This window comes from Elephantulus edwardii, unplaced genomic scaffold (genome assembly GCF_000299155.1).
Source record: "Elephantulus edwardii isolate Elephantulus edwardi_28Jun2011 unplaced genomic scaffold, EleEdw1.0 scaffold00017, whole genome shotgun sequence".
Classification (NCBI taxonomy): domain Eukaryota; kingdom Metazoa; phylum Chordata; class Mammalia; order Macroscelidea; family Macroscelididae; genus Elephantulus; species Elephantulus edwardii.
The window spans coordinates 27,499,377-27,512,419 of record NW_006399767.1 but is presented as its reverse complement, the minus strand read 5'-3'; the positions used below and the strand labels follow the sequence as shown (position 1 = coordinate 27,512,419).

The 13,043-nt window shown below is 41.7% G+C and overlaps 1 protein-coding gene and 1 pseudogene across 1 annotated transcript in view; one reads left to right on the top strand and one right to left on the bottom strand.

Moving 5' to 3' along the window:
- The window catches only part of NUDT3 (nudix (nucleoside diphosphate linked moiety X)-type motif 3), a 129,549-nt gene extending 119,491 nt beyond the window's left edge, over window positions 1-10,058 (bottom strand). Inside the window, exon 1 of the mRNA XM_006882072.1 lies at window positions 9,685-10,058. Within this exon, the coding sequence (XP_006882134.1) occupies window positions 9,685-9,783 (99 nt within the window). The 5' untranslated portion in view covers window positions 9,784-10,058. The remainder of the gene's footprint in view (window positions 1-9,684) is intronic.
- On the top strand, window positions 3,788-4,327 carry LOC102856116 (annotated as a pseudogene).
- Window positions 10,059-13,043: the final 2,985 nt, after the last annotated feature.

The following is a 13,043-nucleotide window of genomic DNA, read 5'->3' as shown; positions in this document are numbered from 1 at the left end:
CCAGATGCTCTGCCGGGAAAAGGAGGGACAATCTCCTCCTGTACCAGTCAGATCTGATTTGATGGTACACTCACACAAAATTTAAAAAAAAAAAAAGAAATAAAATAAATTTTTTAAAAATTACTTAAAAATTAAAAAAAAAAACATGAGAAACTGGTACTCGCTTCAGTAGCACACTTCAGAAAATTTTTCTTTTTTTATTTTGGTGAGAAAAATCTCTATTTTCAATTAGTCAGCTGGACTCAATTTAGATGATCCAAATTTTGGTGGAAACATCTTCAGGAGCAAGTCAAACATAGGCCTTCTCTCCATCAGGCCTCATCAAGGTGTTGACCTTGACCACATCAGTGTCATAAAGCTTCTTTACAGCTTGTTTTATCTGTTGTTTAGTGGCCTTGACATTCACAATGAACAAAACTGAGTTGATATCCTCTATCTTCTTCATAGCTGACTCAATGGTCAGGAAAAACTTTAAGACGACAAAAGTGGTGAAGCTTGTTTCTCCTGGGGGCACTCTCCTGGGGATATCTGGGCTGTCTTCAGAGTCTCTGAATCTTAGGCAGCCAAAAGATGGATGACATGTGGCTCTTCTTTCTTGTGGCTGTGGATGTCCTTCAGGACTGCCTTCTTGGCCTTCAATGCCTTTGCTTTGGCTTCAGTTTTGGGAGGGGCAGAAGCTTCCTTCTTCACTTTTGGCACCATCGTCATAAAGAGGCTAAAAAAATTTTTGACAATACAGAGCTTGGCCTTTGTGAAAGGATGACATACAAATTCATGAAACACTCAATTAAAAAAAAGACATTAGGAATTTGGGATCCTCTATCAGGAAGGCTTCACTGAAACATAAATATCATGCATTATTGGTAAACATTAGCATCACTGTGTTTTATTTCTCCTAGGGAAGCAATGGTAGCCTTGTCTACAGGAGGTTGCACTGTCAACCCAAAGGCACCACCTCTCTGGTGATTCAAACTACCAGTGGTTCTGCAGAAGACAGATGGGCAATCTCCTCTCATGTGATTTACAGCCTCCAAAAATCTGCTGGAGAGTCAGATCTGAGTAAGTTCTGACTAGAAAGCAATTACTTTTTTTTTTTTCACTTTCTACACTCAATTATAAGATTCCTAAGAGCAAGGGCTACAAGTCTATTAACTGAACAAATTTACTGGGCATCTATTATATTCTCTCAAGACTAATTCACTGCTACAGAGTGAGAATCAATTCATATCTGACCCTCCAGTGAGTATTTGAGCCTATAAACTGCATAGAAAGAGACTGCCTATCTTTCTCCCTTGGAGCTAATGATCTTGTCCTTGATACTCCTTCTGAATACTTTTTCTGGTCCTCTGTAATTGAGTTGTCTTTGTTGTGTTGAAGTGTTAGAGTTGTCTGTAAGTTTTAGAGATGAATCTCTCTGCCTGTTAACTCTTTTTTTTTTTTTTTTTTTTTTTTGCCTGTTAACTCTTAACTTTCAACTGACTACATCACCTGAGTTCTCTTACTACATTCTGTTGCTGTTCTGTGCTATTGAGATGAAATCCTCTAGGAGGTTTTCAGAGGCTGTAACGCAGCTCCTTACCACTGAAAATAAGGGAGATGGGGAGAAAAGGGGGAAAGACAAAAAACGCTGTCCTCATTGACTAGCTGAGAACATGCTGTAGTGAGAACAGACAATAAACAAATTAATACATTCTGTTGCCAATAAAAAAGCAGCATAGGAGACCTAGTGACAAGTAGTGTTATTTTATACAGGATGAATATGAAAGTTCTATCTGATAAGGTGATAATTAAAGACCTGACTGAAGGAGCAAGCCATGCAGATAACATGGGGAGGAAACATCATAGAGATTAGTGAGGCTTTGAGGGAGAGATTAAGTAAGGAGAAAGAAGTAGGTAAGAGAGTGGTCAGAGTTATGGAAGGGCCAATATATCACCCAAATTTCAGAGGCTGAAGTTAAGACTTTGGATTTACTCTGGATCCACTTCAGGAGGGCTTAGAGCAGGGGAGGAACAAAATGTAACAAATATATTAGAAGCATCCAACAGCAATGGTAGAGAAAAACAGAGGAACAAGAACAGAATCAAAATCTTAATTAGAAGACACTACAGTAGTTCAGCCGAGAAGCAACAGTGGATTGGGCTAGGGTGGCATGACAGAGTTGGAGACATGGCTGGGTTCAGGATTTACCACCAGATTAGCAGTGAGAATAAGAAAGAGAAAAAGAGGGCTCCGACGTTTTTAACCTAAGCCACTGTTTGTATGAAGACAGGGAAAATGGCCTATTGTTGTTAGTATGAAGAAAGGGGAAAACTAGGAAATGCTAGTTTAGGGAAATGAAATTAAGAATCTAGTCTGAGCATTTCATGTTTGAGGTGACTATCAAATATTCGAATGGAAACATGAATAGATTATGTTGTTATTATGTAGCATCAAGTAGGAACCAACTCATAGTTGACCTTCCAGCAGGTTTTTAGAGGCTATAAACCAACACCAAAGGAGATCACCCATCCTTCTGCCATACAGCAGCTAGTGGATATGAAACACCTACCTTTTGGCTGACAGTCCAACTCCTTATCCACCAAGCTACTGCCATCCTCATCATCTCTAATATATCTGAGCCAGGGGACTCAACGGCACATAACAACATCCATCTCATTAAGGTTCATCTTTCTTCCACTTCTGCTGACCCTCCACCTTTCCAAGCATGATATTTCTTCCCAAGGACCGGTCCCTCCTAACAACAATATGCCCAAAATATGTGAGATGAAGTTGCACCATTCTTGCCTCTTGAGAGCCACCTGGTTTCACTTTCTCCAAGACATTTTTGTTTGTATTCCTGACATTCTGCAGGATATTCAGTGCTCTTCTCACGACAACTCAAAGGCATAGATTCATCTTCTGTCATCTGAATTCACTGTCCAACTTTCAGATAGATAGGAAGCAAGTGAAGAGACCATGACTTGAGTCAAGAGCACTTTAGTCTTCAAGTGACATTACTGTTCCTTAACACCTCAGAAAAATCCAGATTTTCCCAATGCAACATGTCTTTTGCTTTCTTGATTGTCAAAGTGCAGTGGGATTCTCAAAAACTGTATTGAGGGAATGAAAACAAATATCTACTTGAACAAAGACCTTTGCTGTTATGTGCCGTCTAGTCGCTTGTGACTCATAGTGACTATGTCCAAAAGCCCTAAACCCTGCTCTGTCCTGTGCCAATCACTCTGTCTCTGACACACCTACTCCCATTACCCCAATCACTGAATTGATCCATCTCATAGAGGGTCTTCCTCTCTTGCGTTGTCCCTCCACTCTCCCAAACAAGATGTCCCTCTCCAAGGACCAGTTGCTCCTTGCAACATGCCCAAAGTATGTCAGACGAAGCTTCAGAATCCTTGCCTCCAGAAGCAGCCCGGTTTCACCCTCTTCAGGATAAACTTGTTTGTTTTCCTAACAGTCGTGGTATATTCAACACTCTTCTCCAGAACCACAGCTCTAAGGCACTAGTTGTCTTTCTACCATCCCTAGTCACTGTCCAGCTCTCTGACGCATAGCACACAATTGCTAAGACTATGGCCCAGTTCAGGCGCACCTTAGTCTCCAGCCTGACGTCATTGCTCATCAGTACTCTGGAGAGGTCCCTGACAGCTTACTTTCCCAATGCAATTCATCTCTTAATTTCCTGGCTGCAAAAAAGCTTGTGTCACACATAGTAGATAAAACACACACTATGTTTACTGAAAATGAAAATCCGCTTTTCCCTTGAGTGGCCTCAGATGATCTCCCAAAATGGTTTGCTGCTCTCTTGGCCCAGAAAATCCCACAACATTATGCAAATCAAGAGGCTCAAATCTCCAGGTCCATTTTAAGAACACCTGGGAAACTGACAAGGACATCAAGGGTATGTATATCTGTAAAGCCACCAAGTATCTGAAAGATGTCACTTTGCAAAAGCAGTGCGTGCCATTCTGATGTTACAATGGTGGAGGAGTTGGCAGGTGTGCCCAGGTCAAACAGTAGTGGCCAAAAAGAAGTGCCGAGTTTTTGCTACAAATGCTTAAAAACACAGAGAATAATGCTGAACTTAACAGTTTAGATGTCAATTCTCTGGTCACTGAGCACATTCAGGTGAACAAAGCTCCCAAGATGCGCCACCACATGTACAGAGCTCATGGTCGGATTAACCCCTACATGAGCACCCCCTGCCATATTGAGATAATCCTTACTGAAAAGGAATAGGTTGTTCCTAAACTAGAAGAGGAGGTTGCTCAGAAGAAAAATATTTCACAGAAGAAACTGAAGAAACAAAAACTAATGGCTCAGGAATAAATACTTCATCAAATAAAATTCAAATAACTTAAGGAAAAAAAGAAAATGAGAATCACCCAAAGGCAAAAAGATAAGATTGAGATAAACAGACAAGAATAAAAACTACAGTATGGCTTCGACCAAGAAGTCACATCTCTGGAAAGTAGTAGAAAGGGGTTGGGGAGATGATTAAATGACAACAGGCAGGAAGAAGAGGAAGAAAAAAAGGAGAAGGGGAAGCTCTCAAAGAGATTTAGAGAAATGAGGAGCAGAAATGTCTACTCAGATGATGAGTTAATACAGCCACCTATTATGATCTCAGAGCAATGTAATATGGCAAGTAACTGAGAAAATGCTAAAAGATTCCCTAACCAGTCCTGGATCTCAAGGCAGCCCTTTGTCATGATTGTTGCCTTTGGGATTCCCACCAGTGCCTTCCTCCCTTCTCTAGAGCCTGCTGGAAGGTGTGGCCTGCACTGACGTCCTTCCACCTGCTCCTCTGAGACATTTTTACTGGCAAACACTCAGGCCACTAGAGTGTTTCAATGTCAATCATCTCTTTATCCAACTTAATGAGCTTAAAGATCTGAAGAAATGAGATGTAGCAATCCCTTGCCAAGAGATGCAGGGGTCTTGGTAAAAAGCTCAACAGACAAATCTAATTCCCTTAAAAAGTTTTGTCCATTGCTTTTCAAATCTATTTTAATGCACAGAGAAATCTAACTGATACTGGTTAAGATTCTGACTAATGGAGAGGAGAGCCTGTGGGTTGCAGGGTAAAACTGTATATCATAGTTATCAAAGCTGTAACTTATAGGGAGCAGATTACCAGACCTGTCTTTAGGGAGTAGGTTAGAAGCTTTCAGATAGTAGTAAAGTACCCAACCACCCTAAGTTTCCTGGCATGATCCTATCAGTTTTTAGGACATCCCCCTCCTCAATAAGACCTTTAGGAGGAACTTTAACTTCCTCTAAATACTCTATCACTGGTATATATGCCTTGTTAAGAGAACTTTTCACATTTTTGATATTTCAACTACCCAAAATTCCTGTATTACACACACACACACACACACACACACACACACAACGCCCCTAAAAAGCACAGAGTACTAGCAAGCTCACCCCTGGTATCTCCCACTTCTTGTCTTCTCACAGCAGAGAATCAAAAAAAGTGAAAAGCAGAGTAAGAAAATCTCTCTGAAAGTGCTTAGGAGAACCAAAGCTGAGTATTATCACAAAGATGAATGTCATATTATTCAATTCAGGATAATAATCTTTCTCAAGGACTAAATTTTAGTCTTTCATTATTACATTTATCATAGATAGTAACTGGAGGATATGGTAGACTAAAAAACATGCATATATTTATTTACTAATCTTTGTCTGGAGGGCCAAGATCTTGTCTTGGGTATGGGTCAATTGCCAAATTAAAAGTGGCCTTTCTTTTTTGTTCAATGCAAATACTTTATCTTTTTTTGTTTAAATTTTATTTTATACTGGTTTATATACAAAGTTCATAAAGTTCATATACAAGTTATCTTTATTTTATATATCATTCATAATATGTGACCTGTACCCCAAATGAAGTTTCTACAAAGAACAAAAATGTCAAAAACATTAATAATCTATGTGCAGAGTCTTATTAGACTTTTTTTTTGTTGTGTACCATCAAATTGGATCCAACTAGCAAAGGAGGAGAGTGCCTCTCCTTTTCCAGCAGAGCATCTCGTGGATTCGAACCAGGTACCTTTGTGATTGCATCTTTTTAGACTTTTCAGAGTCCTTTCTCAATCTTCCAGTTTGTTCACCTTATATATCTAGCAGTAATTTCTTTTAGGGACTTGTATTTATCAAGTCATTCCAAGCATGTGAAATGTTTTATTTTTTTAAAAATTGTGATTTTTAATGAAAGTTTACAGAAAAGTTGGATTTTTCATTTATTCACTGTCGCACATTTTCCTCCCTGCTGCTCCCCATTCGCTTTAAAAAAAAAATCATTCATTGTTGCATCATTTCCTCCCCCTCCTCAAAATATTTTTTTTCATAAAACTTTTTTTTCTGTACTCACATGTCACAGCCTTACTGGTATTTCATTAAGCTGCATAATTCTAAGAGCATATTCAATGAACATAAGAACCAGGAATACAACTTACTCTTGGTAAGCACAAGACTCAGTGGCTGAAATGCCACTCCAGCTGCTGGCAAAATAACAGTAAACATTCAGTGCACTAAATTAGTGAAAAGAAAGCTGGTTAAGAGACTGTCTACTAAACAGAGGGTACTATATAATAATTACCTAATTACCTTGAATATCCAAAAGATTTCAAATGAACAAAATGTCAATACCAATTGACAGCACTTTTAACCAGTAATCAACAGAAAAAAGCAAGAGATCTGAATGACAGGAAACTCATTCTCATCATGTTATTTCTCTGTATCTTCCACAAGAGTCTAAACTCCATGCACATCAGTCTTCTTTGTATCACTGAACCTGGTACTCTGTGGGGGCTCAAGAAGTGTTTGCTAAGTATGTTCATATTTTAGCCACCATCACTGCTGACCTAAAAATAGTTTTATGTGGTGGAAAACACATAATGCTAGAAAGGTGATTCGCTGTCTATTAACTTCTAACCTTCTTTGATCATTACATATTTCTTGACACTGGTTAACTAAATTTATATATCAGGGTCCAACTTACATTTATATTACTATTAAACTAACACTGATAATATTCTATAAACTCTTTTATCTTGAACAAAGGCACTGATGTTATATAAAATAAATGTCAATTGAATGTGCTATTAAATGTGAATTTCACAGTCTTCCAAAGTATAGCCATTACTACTTCCAGTTTCTGGCACTTCTAATAACATCAAAGTTCTTCTGGAACTAAAAAATTGCTTTTCTTCTCAACAGATTTATAGAATCTGAGAATTGAACAACACCCTAGAGATTATTCTGTGATCCAAAAGCCTTCCCAATTAAAAGATCACATCTAAACTACTCAACATTGTGAGCAAAGAGGAATGTTTATCTTTAAGACCCACATGAGAGAGTGCTGCATAGTAGGTTCTTAACGCTTGTTTAATTGAACTGAACAAATCTAAAGTGAGTCTATTTCATTAATTTTCTTGTTCTTCCCAGGCTTTAGCTGTAACATCGACTGAATCCATAATTAAAGATTTGCATGAATTTTTTGCTTATTACCCAACATTCAAAAAGAAATTCAATGAAAGGCAACTCTATGACCAGTGAAATGTTCAAATCCAGTAAATCAGGCTTCTAACACTTTACAATTTTAAACTAATAGGCAATCCTCATGCCTGGTCTGACTTGCATGAAGAGATGGGAGAGCTTAACCATGCAAGTAAAATGTAATAAACATTAATGCTGCTAATGCCAATACTTAGTAAAATGTTAATGGGGAAATAGAAAATCATGCCTTTGTAATTTTGCTTGTAACCTATAAAAAGTTTGAAAGTTTGCAATTTATCCAAATATTCTTTTTGTCAATTTCTAGTATGATATTTTTTATCAAATAAAGTCTTGTATCTTTTAGACAAGTAAAATACTCTTATAATTGGAATGTTCACTGACTTAACCATAGTACTTTAGTAAGACATGTTATTATGCCAATTATTTTTCCCTCCAGTTAACAATCTGTGATTCCATCTGATTCCCCAGAATATGGTATGATAATGAAAAGAACAAAGCCTCTGGACGAGTAGCCACCAATAATTTGACTTTACTCAAGTTATGTATTCCAAAATAGTATATCACTTATAAGATGGCCTTGCTTAGTATCCCTATTACAATGCATCTGTTTTGGGGACTTTTATATTATTTGCTAGGATACAAAGTATACATTTCCAAATCCAGTTCCCTTCTTTTTCCTAAAAAAGGGAGCACAGCATACAGGATCCCTCAATAGCACAATTAGTACTTCACCAACTCCTTTTTTTTTCCTTCAGGCAATAATTTAAATTCCCACTTCCTCCTAAATCTCTCTGGACAGCAATTCCTGGCAGTCCATCACAGCTTCTTTTCATAACTAACGGGTCAAGTTCCTTTCCCATTTCAACCTGATATACTGTACTACAGTCTTGTTGTCACAGCCCACCAATGAGTACAGGAATATAACATATTGAATTTCATTCCCCTTCATTGTTTCCAGTTTAACTGCCATATTACTATCACGCACACACCACAAACGCATTCCTATCAGTATCTTATGAATTTCTAAAGCAGCTATTCTTTGTGGATTTACAAAACAATGTGCCTTTTCTGAAGTCCTTCATAACCACAGAAAAGGCTTTGAGAAATCCCGGATTTTGGTTTTTCGATGTATTCTGTAGTTGTTGTTTTAAAGTACCTTATGAAAAAAAAAATTTCATCCTGGTGGCACAGCGGTTCAAGCACTTAGCTGCCAACCAGAAGGTCAGAGGTTCTATCTCACAAGCTTCCTCCACTGGAAAGAAGCTGAGGCTTTTCCCAAAAAGATCTACCGTCTCAGGAATCCTATGGGGCAATTCTATTTTGTCCTACAAGTATATGGTTTGGTTAGGTTACTGATTTTAAGCAAAAGAACCGTACCCTCAATATTTCATTTGTCTACTAAATGTAATCCTAAAGGCCCTCCTTTTAAGTGCATGGGAAGCATGTCAGGGTAAAGATCTTCAGGAGAGTCTTTGGTTTTCCCAATTAAAATGAAAACATTTTCAAGCCACGAAGACTAATCTTACCAAATGTCCTTTCTTCTCAGTCTACCCCGTAAGGGCTACTCAGCGCATTGTTAAATAAACAGCTGGCTTTGGCTTTTGCACAACACCCTAAATCTTCCTAACACCCCCCCCCCCCCCCTTTGGACGCACAGACACACATAATCCCTCGGCAAATCCCAACCCCACCAATGAAGCGGACGACTTCTCGGCCACAAAGGGACCGCCCGCGCCTCGTGCACGGCGGCCTCTACACACATGTGCCGGACTGACAAGTGCGGAACTGTCCTTCTGAGATCAAAAGCTGGGGGCCTGCACTGAAAATCGAGCCCTTCCGACACCCACTGGCTTCTCCCCCTAAGTCCGTCTCCCCAGTGACAGCCCGCAGCCGTGAAGTCCCCCGGCCGCATGCCGGCATCCCGTCCCCCCAATCTCGCTCCGGCCAGTCATATATGGCCACGCTAAAACCCACTTCCCCTCCGCCCCACAGTCTCTCTCTCTCCTCTTCACCTCAAGAAATTCCGTCGGAACTCAACTTGGGCCCAGCAGGGGGACCACGTCCCCGCGCCCCAGCACACCCTCACCTAGAGGCCGCGCCCCCTATGCCCCCGCCCGAGGCGGTCCCCGACGCCCGCGACCCCCGGCGGGGCGCCTCACCTCCTCCTCGCTCTCGCTTCTGAAACACAGGCACGCGGCCCGCTTCTTGTAGCCATCGCCGTCATAGGTGCGGGTCTGGTTCGACTTGAGCTTCATCATCCTCCGGGCCCGGATGGGGGTGCGGTGCGGGTCGCGGGAGTCGAGGGATGGGGAACCCGCTCAGGACGGCCGCGCGCGCGCGCGCCCCCGTCTCGGCCAAGAGAAGCAGGGAAGGGTGGAGCTGCTTCTCCGTTACACGGCTCCGCCACTGGCCCGCCGCGGCCGCCTCATTCCCCCCGGCCCAGGCCCCGCGCTGCAGTCACGGCTGCCGTCGCCGCCGCCGCCACGGCCGCCGCCCCCTCTGCCACCGCCACAGCCGACGACGACCGCGCCGCCATCTTGGGCGCGCTACGTCAGCAGCGTAAAGAGGCGCCGAGCTGCAGGACGGCCGCGCGCTGGCAGCGCAGACCTCGTTCCGGAATCGCGCCCGCCCAGTCCGCGCGGCGTAAACGAGCCTCTGGAATGAGGGCCGCGCGACTTGGCGGCCGCTACGCCAGGAGCGTAGGCTTGGGGGTGGGGGGCGCGAGTGGAGGAAATTAGGGAAGAAAGGATGCAGACTCCGGGTGAACCTCTGACCAGCCACGCGGTTTAATAGATGGGGAAATGGGGACTTACCCAAGGTCACCCGAGGCCGAGAATGGCCCAAGGTCAGGCCACCCGGGCTGCAGCCCTGCCTACCCATCTGGGAGAAGAAAAGCAAAGTCTGGAGGAGAAAATTGAATGTAATTAAATGCAATGGAGTAGGCCACGCTGAGTTGCCCGAGATTAAGATTAGGAAATCTTGGAAATGGGGTTGGCAAGGGAAGGGCTTGCAAATTGCGCTGACATCTTGAAGCTCTGAAAGTCTGTATGAGCTGGGGTAAATTGTCCATTAGAATTAACAAATATTTACCCTGCAATCTTTTATTGGTGCACATAGCAATTGATTCCTCTTAAAAGTAATCAAAAAGTCCAGAAAGGAAGATACACTTGTATACGTCAATTATAAAACGCCGTTTCTGGAAATAAACACGGCATATATACTGTGGAAAGTCAAATTCGTCAGGAAAAGAGAATACAGCTAAATGCTTTTTAAAATGGAAATATGGAATATAACCTGTGAATATTATCAGTAGCCCAGATCAAATCTGTTGTTAGGTGCTCCTGACTAGAATATTACTCGTGGCGACTCCTATGAACAACACAACTGAGCCCTGACCATCCCCCAAATCTCTGACAACCTTCAAGCCAATGCGGCAGTCTGTCAATCCACCTAGTTGACGGTCTTCCTCTTCTTCAATTTCCCTCCATCTTTCCAAGCATAATATCCCTTTCCAAGGAATAAACTCTCCTAGCAACATGCCCAAAGTATGCGAGACAAAGCTTCATCATCTTTGCCTTGAAGAAGCACTCTGACTGAACCTTCTCCAAGATATATCTGTTCGTTTTTTGGCCATCAGTGGGATACTCAACCACTTTTTACCAACAACACAATTCAAAGGGGTCAGTTCTTCTGTCATCCTTAGTCAATATCCAGCTCTCAGATGCATAGCAAGTGACTGAAAAGACCATGCCGTGAATCAAGCACACCTTTGTCTCCAGATCTCCTAACTGCTAATACCAAGTGTATTTGATGTTAGATTCAACTATGAAGAAATCGTTGACAGTTCAGTCTTTTCTCTATCTGTCATGATGTTGCCTGTTGGTCCAGTGGTTAGGATATTCTTCCTTGATGTTGAGATGCAATCTATATTGAAGGCTGAAATCTTTGCTTTTCAACAGCAAATACTTCAAATCTTCCTTTCAGCAAGGTTCTGTTATCTGAATAACAAAGGTTATTGATGAGTCTTCCTCCAATCAATATCTTGCTAATGCCCCACACATGGCAAAAATTCTGTACCAGATTTGTGTGGAAACTGCTTAACCCTTTTAAAACTTGCTTTTTAAAAAAACAAAACAAAAAATTTGTTGTTGTTGTTGTTATGTGCATTCAAGATGAGTATTTAGTACAACTCACAGCAACCCTAGGAGCAACAGAAATTAACCCTGTCCTATCCTACGCCATCTTCATCATCTCTGACACACTTGATCCCATTGCTGCAGTCACTGTCAATCCATCCCATTGAGGATCTTCCACCTTTCTAAACATGATGTCCTTTTCCATTGAGTAGCCTCTCTGAGCAAAATGCCCAGAGTATGTGAGACAAAGCATCACCATCATTGCCTCCAAACAACACACTGGCTGCACTTTCTCTAAGCCGTATTTGTTTGTCCTTTTCTCAGTTGATGGGATATTCAGTTGTTGGGTTGTTATATGACATAAAATCACCTGCAACCATACCGACCCTATGTACAGCAGCTCTGGACCCTGCCCTGTTCTGAACCCTGTTCTCACTAATTACAACACACCAACCCCCATTGCCCCAGTTATTGAATCAATCCATCTCATCTGGGATCTTCCTCTCCTGTGCTGTCCCTCCATCCTTTTGAGCATGATATCCTCCAGGGACCAATTTCTCCTGGCCATGTGCCCAAAGTATGTGAGAAGGAGCTTCAAAATCCTAGTCTTCAAGGAGAAACTTGGTTTCATGCTCTCCAAGACAGACCTATGTGTTTTCTTGGCAGTCCACGGTATGTTCAAGACTTTTCCAGCACCACAACTCAAAGGCATCAATCCTTCTTCTGTCATCCTTAGTCATTGTCCAGCTCTCTGACACATAGCAAGTAATTGCAAAGACCAGGACCTGGATTAGGCACACCTTAGTCTCTAGACTGACACCGTTGCTCTTCATTTCTCAGGAGAGGTCCCTGACAGAAGATTTTCCCAATGCAATTCATCTTTTAATTTCGTGACTGCTGATGTTAAGAATGTTGATTGTGGAGCTGAGCCTATCTTCTCCATCTATCATAGTGCTGCCAATTGGCCCACTGGTGAGGATCTTTGTTTTCCTGATGTTGAGCTTCAATCTATATTGAAGACTACTGTCCTTGACCTTCGCCAGCAAGCGCTTCAGGTCTTCTTCAGTTTCAGCAAGCAAGGTTGTATCATTTGCATAATGTAGTTGTTGATGAGTCTTCACCCAATCCTGATGCCATATTCCTCCTCTTAAAGCCCTGTTTCCCGGATAATCTGTTCTGCATATAGATTGAAAAGGTATAGAGACAGGATGCATCCCTTACGCATTCCTTTCCTGATTTTGAACTATGCAGTGTTTTCCTGCTCTGTTTTGAGGACTGCTTCCTGGTCCAAGTATGTTGTTGTTGTTGTTATGTGCTGTCGAGTCACTTGTGACTCATAGCGACCTTATGTACAACAGCGCTAAACTCTGCTCTGTCCTGTG